We start from the raw sequence: 27,723 nt of genomic DNA on the forward strand, positions 1-27,723 counted from the left end.
AGGCTAACTAATGCATATTATAAATTTTAGATAACATTGTATTTCATGGAAATTCAAACAGATTTATAGACATTCTTTTGGAATTGCTGCCACATATTCAGAGATCAAAACCAAAAAACCATTTTTGCAAGGTTTTTATAGTATTTTTTTGTGTTCCCAAACAAGTAAATTAAGTATATGAGAATTGTATAATGTATAAAGAGATCTGCATCCATTATTATCCAGATTCCAGGTACCGTGCTTATTAATGTACTCTGAATGAATTTAGAATTTTAGCAAGGCCTTTGCCCAGTATAAACCCACTATAAACTCACCACACCACAAATAAGATGCCTGTTGTGGAGGTAGAAATACATTTAACAATGGTCACTCATGGAAATAGATACCAGCTGTTAAATAAAGCGAAACAGTGTCCTGTTTTAATTTAAACCAAGTTAACTGCAGTGTATCCGTATAAAAAACAAAGTGTTACAAATGTTGTTCAAAATATGATGGTGTATCATCACTGTGGTTCACCTAATTGTTTTAGCTATACCTTTCTGAAAAAGCAGTATTCTGGATGAGTTTAACTATACATGGATGCCCGGTTGACAGTATATAAGCAATTATAATTAAAAGTAGTCATGTTCAACTGTATGGTGAGAAAAGGCGTTAATCCCCAATGTATGATTCAATTAACAAATGTACATCTCTTTTTTGGAACAAAAAATATTAGTGAATGTTGAAATGAATATTCGCTGTGATCGTCATGCTCAGAAAGGCTTTTTGACTTAGAAACCATATACTAAATATAGTTCTTAACTCAGGGGAACAATCGCAACACAGGGTCTTGAAATGGTTGTTTAAAAACGTTGTCTAAAGTTCAAGGAAAGACTGAAGATGCAGACATGTTTGGCATGTGGAGAATTGTATTGCAATTAGAGCTGTATCCTTGTCAGTTTAACCATTCAATTCATTCTGGACACGCATTACAATTTGTTTTCAAAAACCTTGCCTGACTGACTCTCTCTCTCTCTCTCTCTCTCTCTCTCTCTCTCTCTCTCTCTCTCTCTCTCTCTCTCTCTCTCTCTCTCTATATATATATATATATATATATATATATATATATATATATATATATATATATATATATATATATATATAGGATGGGGCAGTCTGACTGGATGAGGCATTAAGTCTTCAGGGTGTTTAGAATGTACAGGAGGGATGTGTGATCACTACTCAATGGGATCTGTTGGGGGTCTGTTCTGCAGAACTTGGGAAACATCTCTAATATGGATACTGAAACACCTACCAACAGAATACTATCAGCCCTGTCCATCCTATCACGACTAAAACCAATTTGCAACATTAATACACCGTTATAATTTATATTGTAGGATTTATGGAACAGATAACAAGGGTAAGTTAATCAGTCACACAAAAAGTGTTTTAATTAAAGTATGTAAACGGTTATCTGAGTTTTAGGAAACAAACAAAACGTAGCTACTGATTGTGTTTGTATTGGATCAGTTTAAGCTAATGGTTAATATTATATTTCTAAACAAAACAAAACTTTCTGGTAAATGTGCACAAAATAACAAACAATAAAAGAAAACAAACAGCTGTATGAAAAGTGCAAGGGACCCCTATAATATTTAAACAGTAAGTAATCCCCACCTTTTCCTTCTAATAAATATGCGGTCAATTTCATTGCAATTGTAGAACAGGGAGGGGTTTATTTGCATCAGAGAATATCTTCTCTTGTGCTTTGCGCTCAGACAAGTGCAGGAAATCGAATTCCTCAGGCCCCGCCCCCCTGTCCCCTCACAGCCCCAGTCCAGAAGTCCACTCCGGTCATTAGTAAATTCTGAGTCACTTTCTCTCTGCAGGGAGAAGAGCTGCTGAGCTACGGGCAAACTGCAACCAAGAAACGGGTGAACGAACACCCACAGCAAAACAACATCTTCAGGAAAACAACGTCTTCAGCAGAACAAAGCGACAATGGTTATGTAGCGTGCGGAATCCCAGCGCACAGACTGTTTTTAACATTACAGCACGACCGCATCAGCATCATAATATATACTACGGCATTGGAAGCAGCAGCAAGCATCAATTCCTGCAGCAAAAGACATGCTCTCAAAACAGTAAATCCCTGGTAATACCTGGTAAGTGTATTCTTAACGCATCGCATTCATACTCTGATATTTGATATATAGGTGACTACCTCGGTTTTCCCGTGCGTTAGTGGGGGTTCCTATTGCATTCCTTGGCATTTGGGTATGTTGTTCACTTTTTGGTTTGGGCGCTGAATGTTTGTTGTTGTTGTTGTTGTTGTTATTATTATTATTATTATTATTATTATTATTATTATTATTATTATTATTATTATAGACATGACCTGTTGGGTGGGTTATCTAGCAGGTGGGGGTCATATCTCCTATGGGGGATGGGAGACAATACTGAACCAGTACCCTCTTCCCCCATGGACAGTGCATGAAGGACCGGTGGCATAGGTATTTGCAATTATGCACTCTGTTATTTGTTATCGTAATATTACATTAAACCATAGCAGCTCATTAAATCAAATCAAATACTGTAGGTAATTCAAGACCTTATTATTCTTTTTCCACTATACGGTAAGAGCTTAGATAAATTGTGAATGAAATGTAGCGTTATGTTTCTGTCTGGCTATTTCAGTGTAATACTATACACAGTGTACATTAACTGCAGTACAAATGAGTTTGGTAGAAAGTAACTGCATATGGCTGGCTCTTGTTCTTGTGAAATCCCAATGGTACTGAGCTTGCAGTGCAATACAGAGGTGGTTGACTACAGAAACCTGGTGTAACATTGATTATTGCTCTTCCTATTGGAAGGTCAAACAGCAAATTGGTATCCACTGACTTAAAATAGTAAATGAGTAAGGGATAGTGATGGAAATTTTATGCTGTCAGGTTAATGTATTTTATTAGTATGTACTTGTGTAATATGTAGGGTAGATATGAAAAAATGTGGTTATATATATATTGTAGTCAAGAGAGTTGTGTCAAATAGGTGGCACAGAGTGGTGCAGAAGAGGGATGTCCTTCGATACTGCTGTGTAATTGTGGTCATAATTTGTACTGTAGCATGCTGTAGTATGAGATAATGGGATTCTGGCCTGCTGAGCAAAATGGCTAACAGATTGAAAAAAGAGAAGCTGACAAAAATAAACTTCAGATAATTCAGTTCCTTTTTTCTTTTTCCTTTTTGTTTAAGCCAAACACTCCATTTATAGTCACCAGGCTGCTGTCAGTCAGTAAGATGTAATGACCAGCGTTTCACAAGGATCTTACCAACTTACTATTAAAAAAAAAAAAAAAAACATCTTGCAATCAGCAATAGATGTGTGTTTTAGGCTATTGTGGGACTGAGAGAGTTTTTGTGATGTGTCTGTTTTTTGTTTTTTTTGTTAAATAGCATGAGGTTTGCCTGTGTAGCACTCTGTCTTTTATATAGCCCAAAATAATGCAGAAGTATCAAGTTACACCACCATGACAACCAATAGTATTTTAATCAAAATGAGTTTTTTCGGTTATTGTCTTGTACATTCATGACTATAAATTTGGAATAGAACATTCTCCGTTTAGATTTTTTTTGTTGCTTGTAACTGGGACAATAAGAATTGTCTTATTTATTGGTCCCAGTTCCAGCTGTTAGTGACCGTGTGTTTATTAGGAAGCTCAAGATCTTCCCCAATACTAAACAAAAAAGAAAGACAACCAACAAACAAGAACTATTAAAAACATGATTTAACCCTTTAAGGTACAAGGAAAATTATGCTAACTTTCTCATTTTTACAAATAGATGGAAAAAACAGGGTTTAAAATGTACGGACAGGTTGGATCTGGTCATCTAAATTGAGTTTCTTCATGTCACTTGAGTTACTCTCAAATGTATTTTAAGAGGAAACCATTTGAAGACAAGCTCAATTCCTTGTGGTCCTTAAGGGATTAATTATGTTGCTGTAATTAGGGATATATAATCCTTTAGTTCAGGTTTTGATGTAATGCACTGTGTTGGATGGATCATGCAATTAAGTGGGTACCTGCAGAAAGAAAGGAAGCCCATTACACTTGAGCTGAAGGCCATTGCAAACTCAATTAGCTTCTTTATCTGAGTTTAATTAATTAAATTGTTGTATGCATATTTATTTAAGAAACATGTCCATTTCTTATTGTGCACCAAGACTATAACTGATGTACAAGAGTAATGGGTTTAAGATGTTCACATTTTGAAATGATGTTCAAAAAATATTCTAACTACATCCAATGAGCAGTTTACATTGTCAGTGTTATGAGGATCCACGAGTCATGATGCACTGAATTTCCTCGCATATACGTGCACATTTGGTTCTGACATCAAAGAAAACATAATAAACATTATTCAACAAACCAAGAGAATTCTTCGTTTTCACTTCTGTTATTATAAGCATCACCATAATATGCATTCATTCTCCACTTGCAGCAAACCCTGAGGTCATAGTGATTCTTCAAAAACTGAGCTTTTGGTCAGGATATACTGATAATGCAGACATAATAAACCATACAGTAGTTCGCTGTTAGTGAAGCTTTCTACTGCTTTGTGACCCATTTATAAAACTGCACTGTTTCATTATGGCCATTGACAGTGTAAGGAGTCCTACAATACATCACGCCAGGAGGTGAAACCAGAGTGTTCTGCTGATGTAGAAGAGGGTGTTGTGAAGGAAGCCTACAGAGTCATGCAGCCTGGTATATGCTTAACCTTGAGAACAACCCACTCCAAAGTCTTTCAGCCCTGCCCTGTTTCTGTACTGAATGTGACAGCTAATACAGGTTGGGGATTCACATGTTCAAGAGCAAAACTTGTGTTTTATAATTTCATACTGCAAATAATCATATTGTATAGAAGGTTCTGCAAACCTATTTGTTTCAGTAGTTATGTGCTCATCCATGAACCACTTTTGGCATGATGTGCCATCACCCACCAGAAGCTCAGGCTCCTTTCTTCTTAGTTACCAGTATGTGTTTCTCCTGTACCCCAGAAAGAAGCAGTTATGCTTTACTTCAAAGGTGACCATAAATCCTGGAGATTATTGCTTTTAATTATGCTGCCGATCTTAAACAGCATGACTAAAACACATATAATAAATAAAAATAAAAAAAAACTTTAATAGCGCATTATTTCAATAGCTAAGTAAAATAAGGGTTGTGAAAATGGTATTAAGGTTTGAAAAAGGCCACTACCATTACGGTTGTAATAAAACTTGTTTTCACGGTTATGCAGCGATTATTATTATTGTCATGACCACCAAGCACACTGACTGATGTTTAACAAGCTGTCAAGTATCCAGTCCCACTCTCTTGTTTATTGGTAACAATTACTTTTAGTAATGACAGGGGAATCTCCGCATAGATTGATCATCCTTATTAACAGTAACTTGATTCTTTTTCATGGGATAGATGCAAATAGAATTGCTAATGTTTCATTCAGCAGAAAGAAACAATGCTGTGAAGCTTTGGATACTTTACCTGTAAAGCGATACCAATGCTGGATATTTGTTGTTGCATTTAATTATGCAAAGGAAGGATAATCAGTATGAATGAAATAACTGACCTCTGGGTATTTGGTGTAAACCCATATTAATAGAAAGGTAACCATCTGGTAGAGTTGTGTTCTCTTGTGCAGTAAGATTGGTTATGAATATGTTTTGCAACTGGTGTGTGGTTAGATCTGCACAGGCTTGTATTTAAGCCTGGATTACATAGCTGCAAAGCTCAGAAGGGCATTCAGATTGATGCCAGAATTCAATAACAACATAGCCTAGGTTTCCTGATATGAATGTAAATTGGTTGCAGCTTCACTTGGCAAACATTCAAATCAGAATTCATGACAAAAATAGACAGCGCTGTTGTCAGTATCTTTTGACTGTTATTTTAAGCTGCTTAGTGACCCACTGTATATGTTCTGAACTTATTGGTACAAGGTAGCTATTCTGAGCACACACCATAAACCCAGCCCCTATGCAGGGTATTTTAGTGCATGAATTGAAGTAAAAGCTTTGGACCACCAATCGAGACAAGGTTAGATTACAGTAACTAGTAGTTGTAGTACAAAAAATTTATATTTTATTACAGTTAATTTGTTTTGAGGGCTACAGTATCTTTATATGTAATCTACAATATATAGTGTCTCACCTTATTCAAGATTATGTTAGCATACCATTGTAAATATCATGGTTGACCATGGTAAGGCATGATAAACAGTAAGGCTGTAGATTCAAAGTTAAGAGATTAAACATTTAAAATACTTTGTGTAAACAGACTAGTGTTTAAACTCAAAGAAATCAAAATGCACATTTAAACTGTAACAAAAACTCCTAAAAGCACTAGAAAGAGCAAAAACAACATGCTCTGTTTACAGTTGCACTTTAAAATCACTGCCGCTGTGATCAGAAAAAAAAGGTGTGCTAAGTTATGCAAGAGAATCCATTTTGCTGAATTAAAACTGCCACTTGCCTTTTGAGGTCACAGTAGTTTAACATTTTATGCACAGATATCTGTTTTACAAATCTTGAAAACAACTGCCTTCATTGAGTCTGAATGAGCCCAATTAGATCAGTGTTAGATTCTGCAGTACAGTACTGTATTTTTTCTTTATGGTGACAAGGCTGCATTTCTTTCCATAACTTTAAAAGGAAGAAACTGAGTAGTTACTACCAACCTGGTTTATTTCTACTGTAATTCAGCAGAACTCATTGTTACCAAGCAACTGTTATGCAAAGAAAGATTTAGTGTATTGCATGGGTCTCTTGTCAATAGCTGAAAAAAATGTGATCAGTCTCTCTAAATTGCTTTGATGGAGAAAGAAAATTACCTTGAGTAAAGAGCATCTATTGAATACAAATGATGCAGGTAGATGAAGAAAGGTGTAAATGAGGATTACAATATACAAAAACACGTTACACAGTAGGCGACTTTTGACCTTTGTTAAGACCATTTGCAGACACAAGTACTGCTAGTCCAAATTTGATATTGGAATTAGGTGAGATCTACTGGGTGTATGGAGCAGTTAGAAAAATAACATAATTTCTCTTTCTGTGTTGTATTAATTAATAGTGATAATGTGTGCTGGATTGTTGTCATAATTCTACATGTATGGATTAGGAAGAAGCCACGGCATCCCTGAAAGAAAGACAACTTGATCAAAAAATGGTGTCCATTGCTCTCTGCTGTAATATATTTTTGTGTAACAGTAAAGTACAAAATGAGTACTGTCTACCGTTGCATTGCATGCAGTATATTCTATAGCAGCTTGACAAACAGGGTTTTAAATTGTTGACAACTGTTCATTTTTCAAATGTATCTCTTGGAGTGAGAAAAATGGTGATGAAATGAATAAAACACCAGGTCAAGAGCCAAGCATTACACCAAAACTGATGTGTTGTGACAAGCCTGAATCAATTGAATTGGCAGCTCCACAGTGGCACCATCTATTGATCTGATAAGCAACCCTCATCGAGTCTGGCAGCCTTACATTTTGAACCTGAAGGGAAAAATTCAAGTGATAAGGGGTTGTGAAATATTTTCACGTGACCACAAACATGAAAGCAGTTTGTGATTAATGTCTTTGGTCAGGACTACTACAGCATCTACTGTACTAGCACATCCTATGTATGAACCTTTTGCAGTCTAATCACTCTGTGTTTGTAAGGTAAGTTACACTATAGTCATATTATTTTGTGTTAAAATTGTGGCTGGGATCTGTGAAGGGTACTGCAGAATAAAAACAAATACAATCATTAAACTGATTTGCCATAATTGTAATGGTATCACCACATTATATCATTTTATGGTTTTGACAAAAATATTTTGAATACAAGCTGGTTCTGTAAAGCAATAATACCAGTGACAAACACTACGAGATATGCAAATACAAGCAAACCACAGTTTAAGTGACTAAAAAGACTTGTATTGAAGACTACACTGAAGGGTACAGATGGAAATCACTGTGTTGGTTATGGAAATATTTGAGTGATGAGCCCAGGATTAACTCTACTGTAGGGTATATTTCTGAGAAGCCATTTCATCATCTGAAACAAAACATTGAATATATACGTGAATGTAGAGTCGTCTTTATGTGTGTGACAGCCATGACTGAAACGTTTTTTTTTCTGTGAACATACTGCAGGCTAACAGACTGATATTGTGGTGTCAAACACATTCATAATTCATATGCACTTGCATAATTGAACACAGCCCTGTTACAGAATGCCCTTTTCCTGCTGGCATTTCTTTACGTTTTTGTTAATCTTCCTTTTTTTTTTGTTGTGCGTTTTACGGCTATTGTATATTTCGTTAACCTCTGCAAAGTGATTTAAGAAAGTTGATGACTCGCTGCTGATTTCAAGAAGGTCTTTTTTAGTCTTCCAGTAGATCAGTTGCTGTGAGATTGTGTTTGAGAAGCAGTCAATGTGCAACACTTTGTGTGGTATTAATTTACTGGACTGATCTCTGTTCAGGTCCCTGACAGGCTCAATGTTTTTTAATTAACACCTTTTTTTTTTTTTTTTGCATCATTAGTATTTTGACTTAATCCAGAATGCTAGGGTCCTGCTCACTACTTTGCACAACTGATTTCAAAATTTAACATCAATTAATACTGTCAACATGGCTAAAAACTTGGAATCAATTTCCTTTTGCTGAAGACTGTCTGAGATGGATTTCAAGATCCATAAACTCAAAGCTTTCCTTTCAGGAGGTTGGGTCCTCATGGCACTTTTAATTTGAGCCACAGTGGACTTTAATTTTACATTATTTTGTTTTTGCTATTGTAGATGTAAGTTTTTGGATTCTTAAGGCTGGTTTCACAAAGCCAATTAGCATTACTCTTGGACTAAACCTTACCTTAAAGAAGTTTAGTGCTAATCATGGTTTGTGAAACCAGTTACTATAAATGCTCACTTACTGTAAAATATAGCAGAGCATTAGTTACTCAGTCACATTGGCATTACCAGATACAGCTGCACTAGATACTGCAAAGAAATTTAAGCCTTTTAAAATTTTAAAACGATTAATACAAATTATTTACATGTTAACCATAGTAAACTTATAGCCTACCAGAAGACTGAATTATGCATGAAGAACCAACACAGTGTAAAATCCAAGTTTACACAAGGGAGAGCACAGCAGTGTTTCTTTCATACCACTGGAGAAAAATTTAGTCTGCAAAATGTGTAAGAGTGTTTGTGAAATTCAATTTAGTATAGGCAACGTTCAGCCTAATATACTTAATTATAATTAAATTATAATTGATATGTGGTAAAAGAGAAAAATATTAAAAATGGTGTTGTAGGGGCTCTAACACATACTAAGATATGATCATGATAATTGCAATTGCTCCATGCTAAAACTGCTGAAATTGTCAAAAAAACATTTAGAATTCATCGTTTCTGTTTGTTTTGTTTTTTGGTGCTTCCTTACAGTTGCAAGAAAGAAAGGGGCAACGGCATATATCAAATGAAATCCTAGCCAGTACTGTAAACATGCACATGTTATAGCCTATTCTACACCGCAGGAGCAGAACCTATCACCCTGTTGTTGGAAGCCTGTCAGACAGCGTGTAATCCTTTGTTAGCAGGGTGATTTCACACGCCATAGTGAGAGATAAATACAAAGGCAGGAAATGTGAGATTAACCATTTGACATAAAACAAGCCAGGCCACGACCAGGAACAAGCAGGAGGTGTTGTAGTTGGTTATTTTACCAATTTCAGGTTTGCTTGGAGCATGTGTTATTAAAATATAAGTGCATGCACTGTTACTGGGAAGATAAAGAGAGAAAGACGGGAAACTGTACTGTATATGCCCGGTTTCTGTAGAAAATGTGAGGATCATTTGCAGACTTTATTTTAAGAACTACACTTGGGATCTTTTAATGTTCTTTAAATCAACTTAATGGAGATAATCTGTAGGACATGTAGACTTGTATTCTTCATGTTCATACGTAGGCACATGCATAACATATCTCAAACTTTTATAAACAAACCATGGACTTTTTTTTGTTCTCGTGAAAGTTTAGTAATAAGTACAGACAGTGAAATTCAACCAAGGAATAACAAGAACTGCTAAACAACAGAAGAATTCAAAAAGAGCAGGAAAATGGAAACAAAACAAAAAAAAAACCTGTTTTAAGAAACGTAGAATATGTAACATAACATATGGGTCAAAAATATACCATACTGCCCAAAACCATCTTGAGACATATGTGATAATACTGTATATTCTGACCCATGTATTATTCTATTTATTTGTTACTGTTACAGTACTTGTATTTGATCCTGTTTATGGCTTTAAGGGAAGTCTTTCAGATCATGAAAGATTCAAAATCCATAAAATGTGCTTTTATTTTAACAACTTAACACCACAGTGGCTTAACAGAGTCATGGATCACAGGGTTTAATAATTATGCTAATTAAGAAAAATATGCTGTTAAACATACTGTGTAACCCACCAAAGCACAGCCATGACATTTTTTGGTATGTCACACTGCAAGCACTGGAAGATAATAGGATAGCTGAAGTATCTCATTGCCACTCTAACTAACTGTATATGTGTTGGGTAAATCGACATTTACCTTTGGAAAAATAATTATACAGGGTCTCTTGATTGCCGTTATCACATCTATTTTTCTACACTGAATCCTGTTTTTTTTTTTAAAAAGACCATAGTGATTACTTTAATTTTACAGCTTTGCTAACAGTACAGTATCATCACTAGCAGTGGCTGTTTTATTTAATAGTTCAAGCCCCCGATTTAAAACTGTGCACTTAAAGAACATCACACCTTTAAGATACAGAGTCATCCTGTGATTTATGCAATCAGCTCTATGTACTGACGAGACCAAAGTGCATTAGGGGCATGATGTATTTTAAAAATAGCAACAAAGAAACACTTGCCTGTCATATATATTGGCAAAGAGAGCACAACAGCACTAATAAGAAGTGTCTTCACCTGTTTTTAAAAAAAAAAAAAAAAACACTGCCACAGTCTTTGTCATGACTTTGAACAGCAGGCACATGCTTTGTACAATAGTTTTCATATTTAGCTTGAGTCATAGTTACACTGCAAATGTGGATATTTGTACCTGTGGATCATTTATTCACACAGCAGCTGGGAAAATAATGTAATCAGCCTAAACATTAAACATTTTTAATTGAATACATTAAAACAGTGCTGTAGTGTAGTCAGGGAAACATATTTCAAATGCTTCTTGCACCAGGCACTTTGAAGGTAGTATGTACAGTTTTGGTAATGAATATAAGGTAGTGCTTATTATGCCTGTATAAAAAACACTTGGGTGTTTGGCAGAATGCAGCAGAGTGAGTGGATGAAGATATGATCGTGACACATTATTAATTACATGCCATAGAGGATTGCCTAGCACAAAAGAAAAGCAATAAATAGGTCTACCCCTGGCCCGGGTGGCAATAGCTGGCGCCTGAAGCACTATTTCTTAGCATCAGGGCATTGAAATGCAGGGAGCTGCTGTGTGCTGCAGAAAGGTTTGACCTGGATGCCATACATTAAAAATTCTCAGAGAATTGTAAATGGGTATCTGTTTTGTCTCCCCAGACATGGTAAATGCTAAAGCTGTCTTGGCGTGATTTTTTTTCTGCAGTGACTTGAAACGCCATTTTAGGTTTGGAACAATAATCATTTTGATGTTGTGGGTAATTTGTTTTTAGGCTTGTTTATTTATTGTACTGAGAACTTAATTGATATGATTTAAGATACTCATCATTATTGTGATCATTTTAGCTGTATATTCTTTTGCATCTGTAAGGGCATTCCCTTGTGCAGTATACTGTACCATATGTGCTCCGGGCACTAACTAACTAAGGACTGTACTGCAGGTTAACATTGCTGTAACACTACTGTAAATACTGTGGGAAATGGATTTAATCTGTTTGCCATTAGGTTTCAGTTTGCCATTAAGTTTTCTGTTATGCTGTTAGCCAGGATTGGGGTCAATTCCTTTTTTTCAATGATACATTCCATTTCTATGTAGTTAATGTATGTCACAATTGTGAAAAGTGTATGAAGTAAATATATGCAAATGTTACCTACCTGTATTTTGAGTATCCAGGATATTACAGTGCAGTTTGTTAAAAAAAAAAAAAAAAAATCTAATTTTCAAACAAGTAATGTAAACAGATGTACAATACAACCCTGTATTTTTTCCTCAGAGTAACAAAACAACTAGAAATCTGAGTCCCGCATCAGTGACTCATTCATTTCAAGGTTGGTGGGTGAAAGCTAAGCAGTGCGCATTGGGTGAATGAATTACAATACTGAAGCTCAAAGACTGATCCCACGCTTGTGTTATTTATTTATTTTTTTTTGTACAAAATAAGTTGAGGAAATCAGTTGAAAGCATTTACAATATTCACATTATCCCTATGTTGTGATTTAAAAATAAATAAATAAATAAGTTCTAGTACTGAGGATACTGATAATGCCCTAAATTATTATTTCTATGATTTTGTTTCTTTTCTTTTCTTTCGGCTTAAGTTCACTGTGGGAATATTTATTTACATTCTAATAATCTGCCTTTCATGTAAGTCTTGCTGAAGATTAAAAACAGCACGATGTAGTTCATTTTCAATAATAATGCTCATTGACAAGTAGTTGTGTAATAAAGTAACTTCCAGCACTGAATTCTGTAGGTACTGTACTATCCTTACATGGTGTATTTTATTATAACTGAATGAACTATGCACCTGTGTAAAACTTTAATATGTAATGTGAATAGTGTCATATTAAATTATGTTGTTTATTTGTTTCAGGTAAGGAGAGGGTACACATTGTCAGGCTGCTTCTACTCTACGCATGGAATAATGCCCTTCAGGGTGAGACTAGCATCCTAAGGTTCTGTTATCTGAGGAACAGTAGCTGGGGTATCAATGGCGAATCAACAACGTGGCCACCATCTCAGAACCATGAGTTCAGAGGAGAAAACATTGACCCCTGTCCACAAAGCATCAACGCCAACACATAAAAGTGGCTCTTCTACTTCTTCCCACAGAGACAGCCGGCAGGTAAGACAGACAGAACTTTCTTTTCACAAATTTCCATTATCTGTCTTTGGCATACCTTTTTAATTGCCTATGAGCTATAGGTGCATAGGATACTGTATACAATAAGACTTGTCCCTTCCTATCACACCATGTGCCCAGGGAAGTCCTGTTTCCTGTATAAAAAATGTGCTTTCTTTTCTGTTTGAAATATTTCATTTTAGTTAACCTGTCTTCATGCAGTAGCTCATACAATGTAGGGGTTAGCCTGGTTGCACTTCTCTGTACCTTTTTGTGTTAGGTGTCATTGTTTTCCCAAACACATTTTCACTCAACAGTTCTCACAGTACTGCAGAGTCAGAAATGTGGCAGTTGGATAAGTACTGTCAGCAAAGTAAATGAAGACATAAGAAATGCCAAAAGCAGTGGAGCCTAGTCTTGAAATAAGCTGTCAAACTAAGGCTTTCCAATAAGGAGGCAGTACAGTATAGTATGTCTACACTGTATGTTGCTCATACAATATCTATAGATGTGCTGGATCTCCTTGTAATCATTCTTCTATCACACTAGATTACAATATGACTGGCTAGCACAGTGGATTACAAGCATGAAATACAGTACATTAATTATTTCACCTGGATTGACTAATTAATTTTATCAAAAATCTTTAGTTTTTTTTTAGATTATTTTACAGTTTAATCATGTCAAGTATTCATTTATTAGAAGCTTTTTGATACTATGGGGCATACCAAGTCAGTAAAGCAGTGTTGGTGTAGACTGTCTAATCGAACATTTGAATGAGAAGCTTGAATAGGAAAATATGATCAAAGAAAATTGTTCATATTGTATCAATCAAAATCCTTTTAAAAACTGCAGCATTCAGAGCCTGCATTTAGTAACAAATGTTCTTGACAACAACTTATTTTTTCATTTTGGTGTTACATTTTGTGGCTGTAAAATGCAGAACATTGAAAAAGGCACAGACCATATCCTTGTAAATGTTTTGGAAGCATTTCTCAACACACACTAAACCTAGAACCAATGATTACTTGTTTGTTTCAACTGCTTTTCTATTTTATGGTGTTTTTTTTTTTTTGTACAGTAGAATGTTCCTTTTTATTCCTCATGTCCACACAAACTGACATAAAGATTAATCTAACCATGCATATAAAGTTACTTGAGAATCAGGCTGGTACATTTGTTATTGAAACGCTAAGCTCTGATAAAGGAATTAATGTCTGCCCTTTTAATTAAACTGAGAGGTCACAGTATGTATGTATGGAATACATTTTTCACAAAAGCAACCGGAGACTTGAATGGAAGATTTGACATCACTACTTTCCTAAGTCTTAATAATTGATGACGGGTCATGATGAACTAAATCAGATCACCTTAAATTATTAGTACTGGTGAAGGTGTTGCATTTCAGGTAACCAGGGGAGTTTATTATCATTAAGATAATTCCCTCAGGAGACCACTGAAAAAGCTGTGTTGAATGAGGCAAATAAATACAGTATCTAGTCAATGTATTCTAACAGTTTTTAGTTTTATTTACGTTCTTGTCTTTTATGACAAACCATGAAACTCCCAAGAGTCTTATTGTGTTGCTTACCATGCACTACTGACTTGCAGTCAGAAAGCACAGCTTATAAATACAGCTCCTAATGTATACAGCTGCACCTTGCTTACTTATTCTGTAGCTCCTTCAAACAAGGCTTTGCAGTCCATGGGGTAATAATTATTTCAGAATTTCAAATTGGATTTAAGGTTTTCTGGTAAATGTTTCATTCCTTTTTCATAAAGTACAAAGGATTTGCATGCAGGAGTATTTTGTAATAATTTGTTAAGCAATCCAATACAAAAAAAAAGAGTTGTACATAATGATAAGTACTGGGGGTTTTAAATAAATGTAGTCTTTTGCTGCAAATGAAGACCTTTTATTTTGGCCTCAGATTACCAAAACATTAACATAGTGGCTTCAGAAATGCTGTCATAACTCTACCTATTTTATGTTATATGGATGGTGAGCTTTTTAGCTGGGGAAGCCCTCCGATGATAAGATGCCATTTTGTGACTGATTTGTTTTATACATGTAAGAGGCTTGGCAGGGATATTGAGCTTTTAAAAATTGCCACACTTAGCATTGTGTGGGTATATAGAGCCTACTTTATGAGTGAAGATTAAATTGAAGATTAAAATGAATTGCAGAACACTTATTAGGGAGGTTTTATTAAGAAGAACAGTTTCAGTGGGATTAGCATTGTAATGTAACTACCTGAGCTCAAGGAGAGGCGAGGATTTCAATTTGAAATGTTTTTTAAATAACTGAGAGATGTGCCTTAAAAATCAGGGCATGTACCTGACAGCTGATTAAAACCTAAAATCATTGTAGCAGAAAGGGAGCATGATCATGAAAATTGTGTGGTTACTGTATATTTTCAGATCTCTTGAGCCAATTAGCCTCTGCAGCTGTGAAAGACATTGCGTTCTGTTGTATTTGCATAGTCTTTGGTGAGATTATATACACTCCTGCATCCACCTGGTCACCAGCCTGCACGCCCGATGCCCCGCCCACTTCCTGGGTCTCCATGGGGAAGTACCAGAGACAGGAACAACCCGGTCGCTGACCCACCCACAAGAATCCGGGGTGGGGGGAAATGTGGGAGGGAGTTGGTGTTTTAAGGGGGGAGGTGGCCGGTTGCGGTCATGTGTGCAGCACACATGACGGGAGGTATGTGGCAGTGGTGGGGTTAAATCCTATCCATGCAAACAATCACAGGTGAAGTCATTCGGTTCTAATTGGGGAATGACCACCTGTATAAAATGGGAGATAAAACACTTGGGGTAGGGGGTGTTTGAAGGAAAGCCAGTGAAGGCGTAGCTCAGCCTGGTTCTTGTGAGTTTTGTGTTTGTTTTATTTTGTCCCTCATACCTGTATTTTGTTTGTTTATTAAATGTGCACTCTAGTGCTTAAACTGCAGCTTCCTTGTCTCTGAGCCTCTTTTCTGCCACTAGCATCTGGGCCCACAGTGCTATAATTTTAGAAAACTGCACAGAGCTCCTCTACTCTGTGACATAGAGGCTTGGGCAGGTACACAGGAGAGGTGCCTGGAGTGTATTTTAAAATCAACATCAGTACTGGAGTATATTGCAAATAAAATAACAAAACCAAATTGCACATTGATAATTATGGAATAGTATTAGATTGGCCACAAAGTTCAGTATGCCGGACCATGGCACAGTTTGAGTTATGTTTTTAAACAGTAAATCCTGGTTTACCCTGGTTACCCAGAACATACTTGGTTTATGGTACCATAACTCAATCATGTTCAGGTCATGCACATTTTAAGTTTCAAAGAATAGTCAATAATTTTCATACCATATGTTTATTGGTTTTCTGGGTGCTTCATGACAACAAGTTACAGGCAAATATAGAAAATGAAAATGGAATGAGTCATCTGTAGTATAGGCAGCCTAGATGCAGATATTGAGCACTTGACAAACCCTTTGAGGGCTTTGCTCGTAATAAGATGTTACATTAAAGATTACACTGCTGGTAATACAGATCAATGACCCATTAACCATGTCCTTAGTAAACAAATCCAAATGAAAAATCTTTTAATAGTATTTTCCTGAAAATATGTTCCCAATGAAAATATACTTGGAAATGCTAATGGTGAAAGGAAATGTATTGGCTGTTTTTAAATTATTATATTGATTTTATTCTGGGAAGTCAGTATTTACAGTATTGTAGTACAGAACACCAACAGCAGGAATAGGTTCACACAAAAGGAATTTTTGGACCTCTTGAGTTGGTGGCAGAATTTAAACAAACTAGTCCCTAATTGTGAACAACATGAATCGCTGGCACTGGCAATGTATTTCATGGCATATTCCAAGATATTTGCTGCATCCCGTAAACAACACTAGTGTTGGTCCTATGATGACTGGGCATTATTGGTGTTGGCATGGGACGTACAATACCAGCCTGTCACAGAATTTGCGGATAAGCATACAAGGTGTCGGTCATTTTCACAGTACTGTATTCTAAGCAGTGAACCACATAAAATATCAGGAGAAAACCAACAAAACTAATATATTTCCTAATTATTCCCTAAGATCAAAGATTCTGTTGGTGTTAATTAAATACACATTACTGTGCATTGCTTATAAAATCTCCAGATGAGGCTGGCTTTTTGAGTCTGTTTCATGTCTGTAAATGGCCTGGGCTAATTCAAATAGCCTTTTTAATGGATTAAACACAATGCTTAAGCTCTGTAGTTATAGAAGCCATCAATGAATATCTGGTATTCTTATAAATACAATTTTGTCATGATTCTGAGTGGTATGGATGGTTGCTCCAACAGTGAGCTTTTTTTTTTAAAATAATTTTTCTCTAAATCCGCCTTTACCTGGCATAACCTTTAACTGGCATAGTAAATGATAAATGCCAAGGCTTTCTCATGTTATTTAAGTGCTTATGTAAGTGAAGAATAGAAGGGGCAGGTTGAGTTGAAAGGTCACATTCTCAAATCATTTGAATGGAAGGAGTAAGTTCAGTGCCAGCACCTAGGATTCTTCAAAGAAGCTCAAAGCTTGAAGACAGATAATGGTAGCAATTCAGCATCGGAGCAACGTAACCCAGAACCTTCATGAATGATCGCAAACACTATAAAGTAATACAGGAAATACAATACATTTCAATCTGAAGCTACTTTCATGCATTTAAGTAGGTGTTTCTTTTGAGTTGTCTGCTGTTACTGTACTATTACATTATAGCTAAAAGATTATACATCTTTCATAACTGTTATTTCAGTGAACTGTGCTGTTAGAAGGAAGTGACTCTTCTGATAGTGATTTCTTTCTCAGCAATACGATGTCAGATCTCTTGTGAAGGTCAGTGAACCACAGTGTAAGCTGTTTGGAGATCTCTGAATGAAATAACCTTCAGAAACTAACAGTGTGCAGGTTTTAATGCCTATGTTATAATGTAGTTGTTTTGAGTGTAATCGAGTGGTTTGGTTTTTTACGTATTGCCTGTGTGATGTGTTGTTTCACACTAACAATTAGAAAAAAAACAAAACAATAGTGACGCCTCAAGTTTTGAGCATGTTTCATTGTGTTAGAGTAGCTACTGTAATTCTTATCTTAACATTTAAAAAATGGTGTACTGCCAGCCCTCTGGGCCTGATGAACCTGTTTTTGTACAGTAGTCTGGGCCAAAAAGCCATTAGTGTGATCCCATTCCACAGGCCAGAATTGATTTAAGTTTTTTTTTTTTAAATTTTAATTTATTTATTTATTTATTTACCTCAGCCAGCAAGTGGGCTTGTAAGACAAATAGCTGTTTTTCTTCCAGTGGTCCACCAGATCTGATGTGCCTATAGTATTCATTTTCCAAGCATTATTTGCAGAAAGCTGACTTAAAAGAGGCTTCTCAGTTTCCTGTCTACCATATATTCTACCTAATCGGTATTATTATATGTGCATTAATTTTAAAATTTAACAGGGTTATGATCTCTTAAGAGCTCTTCTTGGGACTTTATTTGTGAAACTCATCTTATTCTGTGGCACTTGTAACACTTACAGTAACAGTGCTCACCAGTCTGCTGGTGATTCTGATGCCCAGGGGATCTCATTTCAGACAGCAGATTTAACCCCTCATATCCCATTCATTTCTGTCTGCTTCACTAACATGAGTCCCTCTGGTGTAATCCATCCCAGGGCCCCTTCCTTGCTCTTCTTATGGATCATTTGCCCATCATAACTACAAATCAACCACAGATCACATGGCTCGCTTTTTTTGTAGCCTGGGAGACGCATTGATGAAAATGTGATTATATGGGACACTGACCCTTTTGAGACTTGTTCAAATCCAGCCTGTGGACTAATTTAAGAGTATTTGGTTATTCTTGTCTCAGCCTGGCTCTGGCATTGGTCCACATGTCTACTCTGGGACTGTGATGACTGTGACTGCAGTGTTTATATTCTGTTGTCACAGCAGCTTGGTAATGTAATGCCTCTACTGTAGTGCTTTGTGATGCTTCAGTGCATGAATTTGTAAAGGTTGTTATTCAGCTGTGTTTAATATTCATGTACTATTCCTCTCTGTAGATATGACCTGTCTGTCCACCTGTTCATCTGTCTGGTTGTCACACTTGCATATCTGTAGAGCTGCTTATCCAACTGAAAGTGTTGTACAACAGAGTATCCGAATCTGTGGCATCTCTCAGTCTGTGTGTTAAACTTACATTTCTTGGTTTTAATGAAAGCAAATTGGTTTTCCATCATATAGTGAAAACTGAATGCACCAAATTTGGATATAATTAATGCAGTGGATTTATAATTCTTTGGGTTTTAGAATTCCACTGCTGTTAAAAAGGCTCATGAAGAATACATTGCCAATAATGAAAACCATAATTTCCAGATATTTGTATGTCATACTTCATAACTGAAGCACACAATCTTATAATCCGTTTTAAAATTATAAAGTACAAAGAATTCCATGCAGCATTGCTTTATTAATGTATAAGACAGCTTTGTAATAACCTACAGCTAAATAAACCTTTAAGGAATAACAGTGCTTTAAGAGTGTAAAGAGGATTAAAGGATTAAACAAGAGAACACTAGAAAATGATTTAAAACAATTCTATTTTAGTCCAAAATAGTGTCGAATACTGCTGCTTTAAAAAAAAAAAAAAAAAAAAGTATTAAAAAAAAAAAATTAATAATCATTTGTCTAACTAATGGATTTCTAATACTAACCAGCTATTCACAACAGTGAGGTCAGAAGTGAATCAGATCATTATGGGCTGTCTTTGATGGACAAGACAACTGCACTCATCCACATGTACATGATCAGCACGTTAACAGTATTTCCAAAGGAGATTTAGAATGGTGGACATAGCAAATGATAAACAATAGTAGTGTGTGTGGAATCAGTTCTATGCAATATTCCCACATATATTAGGCCCACTTCATATAATACAAGGTCATTACCTTCGGCCTTATCATTCAGTTGTTCCAGATTAACGCTGTCAGACCTCTTGCATGCAAGGTTGTGGTCCTGCCAATTTAGAATTCTGAGGGGATCTGTCAACGTAACTTAAATTGACAGATTCTTGTTTTTATATTTGTATTATTGTAGGTAAGTAATATATTCCTTACTTTTTTATGTTGGTAAACTTTGTAGCATACATAAGAAGAAAACATTACAAATCAATCAAACTGCCTCAATAATAAATTCTGTGTATGGCCTTGTAACAGTACAATCTGATTATATAAGATTATTTTTTAATTGTATAGTTATGATAATATTCTGGTTCACAAAACATTAGCTGGTTGTGTCCACAATTGCTATATCATTGTACATGCCAGTAATACAGTCAAAACTGTACATTCATCTTCACCTCCAAATGAAGAACCTTAGGAAGTAAGGGTGCTGGAATGCCGAGTAAGGAAAAGTTAATGAACTGTAAATGCAGAAGACACAGATCCTTGAATGATAGGCATTCTCATCATTTAAAAACAATTGAAAACCATTCTCCCCAAAGCAGGCTGTCCTGCGCAGAGCTGTGAATAAACAAGTGTAAACTCTGTTGTTCTTCTGGCAGGAGAGCGACAGCTGGGAGATCATTGAGGGCCTGAAGATCGGGCAAACAAATGTCCAGAAGCCAGAAAAACATGAAGGCTTCATGCTGAAGAAGCGAAAGTGGCCCTTAAAAGGCTGGCATAAGGTAATTTATTGTTTTGTGGTGAACCCAATACTGTACCATTATTCTATTGTGTAAAAAACTGCCTTCACAAAGAGGAGCTACTTACAGATGCTATATTTCCCCAGGTTAACCAGCGTATGACGTGCTGTTTATGGAGAGGTTGCTAAGCTCAAACTCCGCCCTTGCAAAACTTCTAAAAAAAAAATAAAATAAAAGACAGGATAATGTTTAGAATTGCAGTACCACATACTAATGCCATAATGAATCCTTTTTTTTGTTGTCAGTTATGCAAATATGTGAAAGTGGAAGAGTTTAATAGGCTTTAAATAGACTTTCCAAACGCAAAAGTTATAAGGTCATAATGTGTGTCAGTAGTTCTGTCGATCTACTGTGCATATTTATAATGTACTGCAAACATAATTTCAAGCAAGTTGACTGTTTTTTTTTCTGACTGTATTTTTCATTAATGTGTTTTGTGCAGAACTTTTATTCAACAAAAAAACTGAATAAAAGACAATTCTCCTAAAACAAAATACCTCCCATGCTTTCAGTAACTGGTACCTTTCATTTTTTACACAGAGGTTTTTTGTGTTGGATAATGGAATCTTGAAGTACGCCAAGTCTCCCATTGATGTAAGTCACCTTTAATGAATGTATGGATTGGGCAGTGTTTCTGTAACCTTACTGTGTTTGCCTCTAGATCCCAACCATTGTGGATTCTGCTGAATAAAGTATTAAGGAAGTCATTACACAGGGGTAATGCATTAGCAGATTTGGCTCAGAGATACACTTGCACTTGTATCCATTCCACTATATTTGTCGCCATTGCACTGTAAAGTGATTATCATTTACTAAAGTGGCAAACATTAGTCAGAAATAAAGGTAAAATGGCATGCCAAGTTACAGCATGAACAGAGTGTAGTCTAAACAGAGCACTCTACCGTACTTGTTATATACATTAAGAAGTGCAGTGCATTGAAAATAAATGTTTAAATCTAAGCAAAGTAGGTACATTTATTGAATTAATTATATATAAGCTTTGCATCAGCTTAGCAATAAGTCACTCACCATTGGATTTGAATGAATGCAACATAGATTTAAAAATGAGACATAGTAAAAAATGTATTCATGTTGTAGCATTGAATAAAAAAAAAGATATTTCATACTAGATCTTTCAACACATCAAAGTTATATTGAGACTTCATATTGTTAGTGCACAATGTTTTGCGTCAATTTATTTGAACAAAATTGGTTAAGCTTTGAGACACCATACAGTCAGTGCCCCCGTGACTGTTTCATATACATTTCCTGACATCATCATTGGTGTCACATCATACATTACAAACAGCATGTTCATTTAAATCTTTCATTAATCAGACATATGGAAATTGGATTTTACTTTTGTGTCAGCCTGTTGAAAATCCTGATAAAATAGTGCATGAGAAATACGCGCCTTGAAAAATAAGATTCCCTCACCGGCCTGGTCATTAATACTCTTTTGATCAAGTATGTCTAAAAGCATTTGGTTTTGTGAAATGCAATTGCAATTTGCTTACTGCATTTATTTTTAAATATATAAAAAATGTCAACATACAGCAATTTCATTTAATACAGAAAGGTGGAAAATAAGGTTCAAATAGGGTGTTGTTGGTCGATGCATAGATTAAAGATCAGGCATGTATATTCATGTGCATTCAGGTTTCATTGAACCACTGCAATTAATAATGTGTGTTAGTTGTAATAACTGGATATTACTATTCATCTGAATGCATCTTTGTCTTGTTTAAAGATTCAGAAAGGCAAACTGCATGGAAGTATTGACATTGGTTTGTCAGTGATGTCAATAAAAAAGAAGGCTCGGAGAATTGACCTCGACACGGAAGAACACATCTATCATTTGAAGGTAGGTTTTGTGAATGCCAGTGCAGCTTTCTCTCTCCCTGGACGATCAAGAGTGGAGTCCTTAAACAGGGACCAGACAGAAAGCTGGGCAGCTCTCAGGAGACATGCTTTCATGATTTATTTTCAGGTCAAATCCCAAGAAGTTTTTGATTCATGGGTGTCAAAGCTCCGACACCACCGCTTGTACCGGCAGAATGAAATTGTGCGATCGCCCAGAGATGCCTCGTTTCACATCTTTCCTTCACCTAATGCAGAATCGGCAACTAATGCAGCTGGATCCGAAGGAAAGGTCTCCCCTTTTATTATGTTTTACTGACGCGACATAAAAATCTATCCTACCAAGGACAATAATTTCATAAATAATCCAGTGATTTCATAAATAATCCAGTGATTTCATTTTGACATGTAGGTATTACTAATGGAAACATGTAATCCAAATGCTTACTCACTGTGATTTGTAGTATAACTGTATAGCCAATTATTTCTAGACATTTTAGGGGAGGTTAGTTGCAATACTGTATACCTTTTTCATATTGTGGACGATAATTGATTGTTCCCATAATGTCAGCTGTTTTAACATGCAACTTGTATCTGCACATGTGGGGGGGCTGAGGACTGCTGTATATAAAGTGATTATTAAGACATCTCATGAAGGTCAAGAGATCTGATCTTATTTTGATATTTTAGATCTTGTACCTTAGTTATGATATTAGAAAGTTCAACTGTTACCTTTTTTGGTTATGTGTGTTTTCTTGGTTTTGGACAAAGCCGAAAACTTCACCTTGGCAGCCCTCCATTCCCAGCACCGGTAGCTTACCTGCATCATACAGCAATGGACAAAGCAAAGTGGCTGCTTGGCTGCAAGAATCTGAAGAGATGGACAGGTGTGCAGAAGGTGAGCTGTGTTCAATTTGCAGTCAGAGAGTGCAGGCTATTTGAGTTCAGAAGATTTATTCACAGGCCTGTAAAGCTGGAAATGATGGTGGTTGCTACGGAAAGCTGTTTACAAGATGAACTATTTCTCAGGTTAGTATGCAAAGGAGCTGTTTTTGTTTCTGTCACTGCCCCCATCAATGTTTACCACTTTTGGATGTACAGTATACTTTATCAAATTAGTAATAAACCTCATTCTTTACAATTTTGACCACAATCAATTGTATGGCCCCAGAGGCAAAGCTGGTAAATAACAAATGGATTTTCTGGAAGGTTATCCTATCTTTCTTAAAATAATCTTGAAACTTGCATAGTACAAATGACAGTGGAATTATAGTTTATCAGCAGGGTGTAAGGAATTTTGTAATAGTTTTTGTGTTAGAACTGATTATTATAACTTATTATTGAACAAAGAAGCTGGGAGTGGTATTTTGGGTTTTTGAGTTCAGGACTGTAAGGAAATGTGATAGTCCATGCGCATATTGTTAGAATATTTGGAATGTATGGTACTTTTAATGCAGAGATACTGAGCACAGAGTTATAGTGGGGTATCTTGGAATGTAGGGTCTGCCTCAATAAATTGCAGATTGACTAAAGAGAGGGCAAATATGACCATTTATGGGCATTTGTGAAGTTGGTTCTCTGTTCTGTTCTGCTTGGTTGCATGGGGGGATGGGAGAATCTCAGCAATAACAAGATGCAAAGGAATGTTTGTGAGGCTTGACAAATTGCCACGTACCCAGATATAGTGAGGAGGAGTCATAAATGACATCATTAAAACGGTGTGTTTTGGAATCTACAAAACTGAACAGAATGCATTCTCATTTGATCAGTTCTATCAATCTCGCTACAGCCCAGTGTGACGCGACTCTGTTCAATACAATTGTCTATTTTACACTATACCACTATACCAATATTATAATATGTGACACCACTAATAGTGTTTATCAGTTTCATTATTTCTTACAAGGCAAATAGAAGTTCAGGTAGGGGAAGAAAATTCCACCTCATATATCCCTGCTCTACTTAAACCTTAAACCTTTGCTGCTTTTATTTTTTTTTTTACTTTAGAGCTTGCAAACTGTCAGTCAGGCCTTGTGGAACTGAGCAGACTATTACAAAATCTTGAAATTCTGCAGAGGACGCAGTCTGCACCCAACTTCACTGACATGCAGGTAAAAAGAAAGTCATGGAAATTGTACTACGCTAGGCTACACAGTGGGGCTAAGTGAGTAAGCAGAGTGCTGTTATGAGATCTTTCATAGTAGGGTTCCACTTCTTCAGTCCAGGTCAGCAGGAAACTAAATAAATGTTTGAGTGTACATGGAGACTAGACTATTGTCTTAAAAAAATGGGTATCCTTCAAGCCAGGGTAGAGACACATTGAGGGGGTTGCATGTAGATGCTTTCCCTGTGGCTTTTTTCCAAGCATGATATGTAACTTATGTCTCCACTGCTGTCTATCTGGAAACCAGACAAAAAGGAAATAATATAAGGTGCAGTTTCCCAGTTGATTATTACCCGTGTATTGACTATGATGAAATACATTCTGAATGTTGTTTTTCTTATTTCAATTTCATATCTTACCAACTACGAATTGTTTTATGTATATTTTATGGGAGTACAAATATGTTCTAGAAAAATACATTTCCTGAAGGTTATTCTAAGGTAGGACAATCCCCTCCATTGTAAAATAACCGCTAACCTAGTTCTGTAAACTTTTCTGCAGACAATACATAGTAATATTTTATGTTTATTTTCATATACTTTATATACTAGTAACACCACCGGAAATCCATTATATCCAATAGAGCTGCTTTGGTTTTACTCAGATTAAAGCCCCTTTTGTCATTTCATCGCAAAACATGACATACCATGGCTTCATTAACCTGCTACCAGAGTGTATCTTTGTATTAGAAACAGGCTGTTTGGCTATTCTTCTGTAACATTAACTCCTTATTGTATATTCTAATCCATTTGAACAATGTAGGCTAATTGTGTAGATATAACAAAGAAAGACAAGCGACTGAGCAGAAGATGGAGAACAAAAAGTGTCAGCAAAGATACAAAAATGCAACTTCAGGTACAGATTTTGTCCTTTATTCTCCTCAATTCTTAAATGTCCTTCTGTAAGCTCTGGGTGCTGTGCATGTTGCTAAAAATATACACAGTATACAGAATCTACACACTCCCCAACAATCGGGTCTCCGAATAACGGAGCTGATGCTACAGGGGGACAATTAAACAATTCTCTTGAAGATTTTTATATGCATTGCTTTAACCAACCAATTCATTTTGCTCACACTCTTAACTCAATGGATGTGTTAAGATCTTGCAGTATTAATAAAACTGCTATAGTCAAGTGCCCAATATGCTTTCATAAAGTTAATGTTTTCTTTGCACTCATGAATTTATTATTTATTTATTTTTATTTATTTTACTATAATAAGAGGTTAAGGTGCAGTCCAGACCTCTATAACCTTTACCACCTTAGAAACAGTTGCAAGATTAGTGCAGTTCAGATTTTGATAGTTTACTAATGTATTGTATGTAGATCCATATTCCTCTCCTGCTGGGGATGTACAGTATATTTTAGAGAACCACTTATTCTACTGTGGTGAAATGTTGAGTTTTAGAATCTAGTCTCTTCATGCATATGCTGTACTTACATTTTAAATGTGCATGGTGGATGTAAGTCATGCAAATCTGCTCTACATGCTCATATTTTGTACAGCAATGGTGGAGGATGTAAGTTAATAACATATTTGTTCTGGATTGTGGAAGTTATTTATTGAACTGGCTGATGATAGAGAGAACATATTGTCTAGATAGTTCATGTTTTAGGGTTTTACATTAAATAATATAAAAGGCCTTCCTTTCTGGCAGTCCTTTCCAACAGTTCTTGTGTTGAGTTTCATATCTGGCTCTGGTCACAATATGCACACATTCATTGAAAGATTTTCCCTCAGATTAGACTCATTGAGACAAAACATTTTGCAATCAATATTGCTTAGGGGACAACATTTAGTGCACGCTGTAACATCAGACAGACTCACAAACAGTGCCATGATATATTACAGTAAACACTATTTATAAGCCTGACACTATTTCAATTATCTAAAGTGGGGAAAGCCTTCTAAGGAGTGGAAAACATGCACACTTTCTCATTTGTCAAACCTCCAGACATTAGAGGACACCCCTGAAAAAAACATTATACAACCCCTTAGTTTACAGTAAATACACACTCTTGAAAGTGTGATTATTCCTGTAGAACATTGAAAGTATGTGGGTTATTTGTTGATTGACCCCCCCCCCCTTAATCTGACAATAGTAGCACTACCCACTGTCCGTTTAATGCATAATTCTAAGTGAATGTTATGTAATACAATCCATAATAAGTGAAAGTATTTCATTTCTTCAGGTTTTTGGTTGTTCATTGCGACACTTGAAAGCTGTAAAAGTAAGCAACTTCCTGCTCAAAACCCTTCCAACCACCGATACAGTAAATGTAGATATATGTGTGTAGTAAGACATGGCTTTAGAATCGAAAGGTTGTTTTTGTGTAGTAAGTCATGGCTTGAGAATCAAAAGGTTGTATTTGGTAGCAAGACCCTTATAATTGTGATAGGGGGTTAATTTGTGTCAGATCTGGTATCTTTTTGTCTGACAGGCGAGAATTAAACACTTTTCAAATGGTGAACTCAATATACACGACATACAAAAAAATGCTTTCCTGTTCCATAAATTAAATGACAAAAGCATACTGTAACAATGTATTTATAACGACTATTTTTATGTAATGATATTTGGAAAAAGAACATGATTAACAGTACTTTCAAAACTACTGTAAGTTGGGAGCTAAGTTACGTAACAAGGAGTCAAAATGAAACGCTTCTCCCTAATAATTGCAATCTGTGTATCTGTGAACTTTTGATTCTCAGCAGCCCAAAGACTGGTAGATTTAGAAGCTAAGTCAAAAAGCAATGAACTTGAGAAGACTCCTTTATTTAACAACCCTGGATCTTGAACCCTTAGTGACCATTGAATTCTACATGATCTATGATGTGTGTGATATGCTCAAAGTTTTCAACTACAT

General features: G+C 35.9%; 1 protein-coding gene across 4 annotated transcripts in view; it reads left to right on the forward strand.

The window, feature by feature from the left end:
- The first annotated feature begins 1,710 nt into the window (after window positions 1–1,710).
- Window positions 1,711–27,723, forward strand: part of LOC121323080 (oxysterol-binding protein-related protein 6-like) — a 45,268-nt gene continuing 19,255 nt past the window's right edge. For 2 of the 4 annotated variants that reach the window (XM_041263819.1, XM_041263822.1), the window contains exons 1-10: window positions 1,711–2,147; window positions 12,850–13,101; window positions 20,691–20,813; window positions 21,372–21,425; window positions 22,582–22,695; window positions 22,822–22,983; window positions 23,463–23,589; window positions 24,699–24,802; window positions 25,618–25,710; window positions 27,049–27,087. In XM_041263819.1, the coding sequence (XP_041119753.1) occupies window positions 12,967–13,101; window positions 20,691–20,813; window positions 21,372–21,425; window positions 22,582–22,695; window positions 22,822–22,983; window positions 23,463–23,589; window positions 24,699–24,802; window positions 25,618–25,710; window positions 27,049–27,087 (951 nt within the window). In that variant the 5' untranslated portion in view covers window positions 1,711–2,147; window positions 12,850–12,966. The remainder of the gene's footprint in view (window positions 2,148–12,849; window positions 13,102–20,690; window positions 20,814–21,371; window positions 21,426–22,581; window positions 22,696–22,821; window positions 22,984–23,462; window positions 23,590–24,698; window positions 24,803–25,617; window positions 25,711–27,048; window positions 27,088–27,723) is intronic. The other 2 variants (XM_041263820.1, XM_041263821.1) reach the window with 2 other exon arrangements.

Source organism: Polyodon spathula, chromosome 11, assembly GCF_017654505.1.
Source record: "Polyodon spathula isolate WHYD16114869_AA chromosome 11, ASM1765450v1, whole genome shotgun sequence".
In the NCBI taxonomy this organism is placed as follows: domain Eukaryota; kingdom Metazoa; phylum Chordata; class Actinopteri; order Acipenseriformes; family Polyodontidae; genus Polyodon; species Polyodon spathula.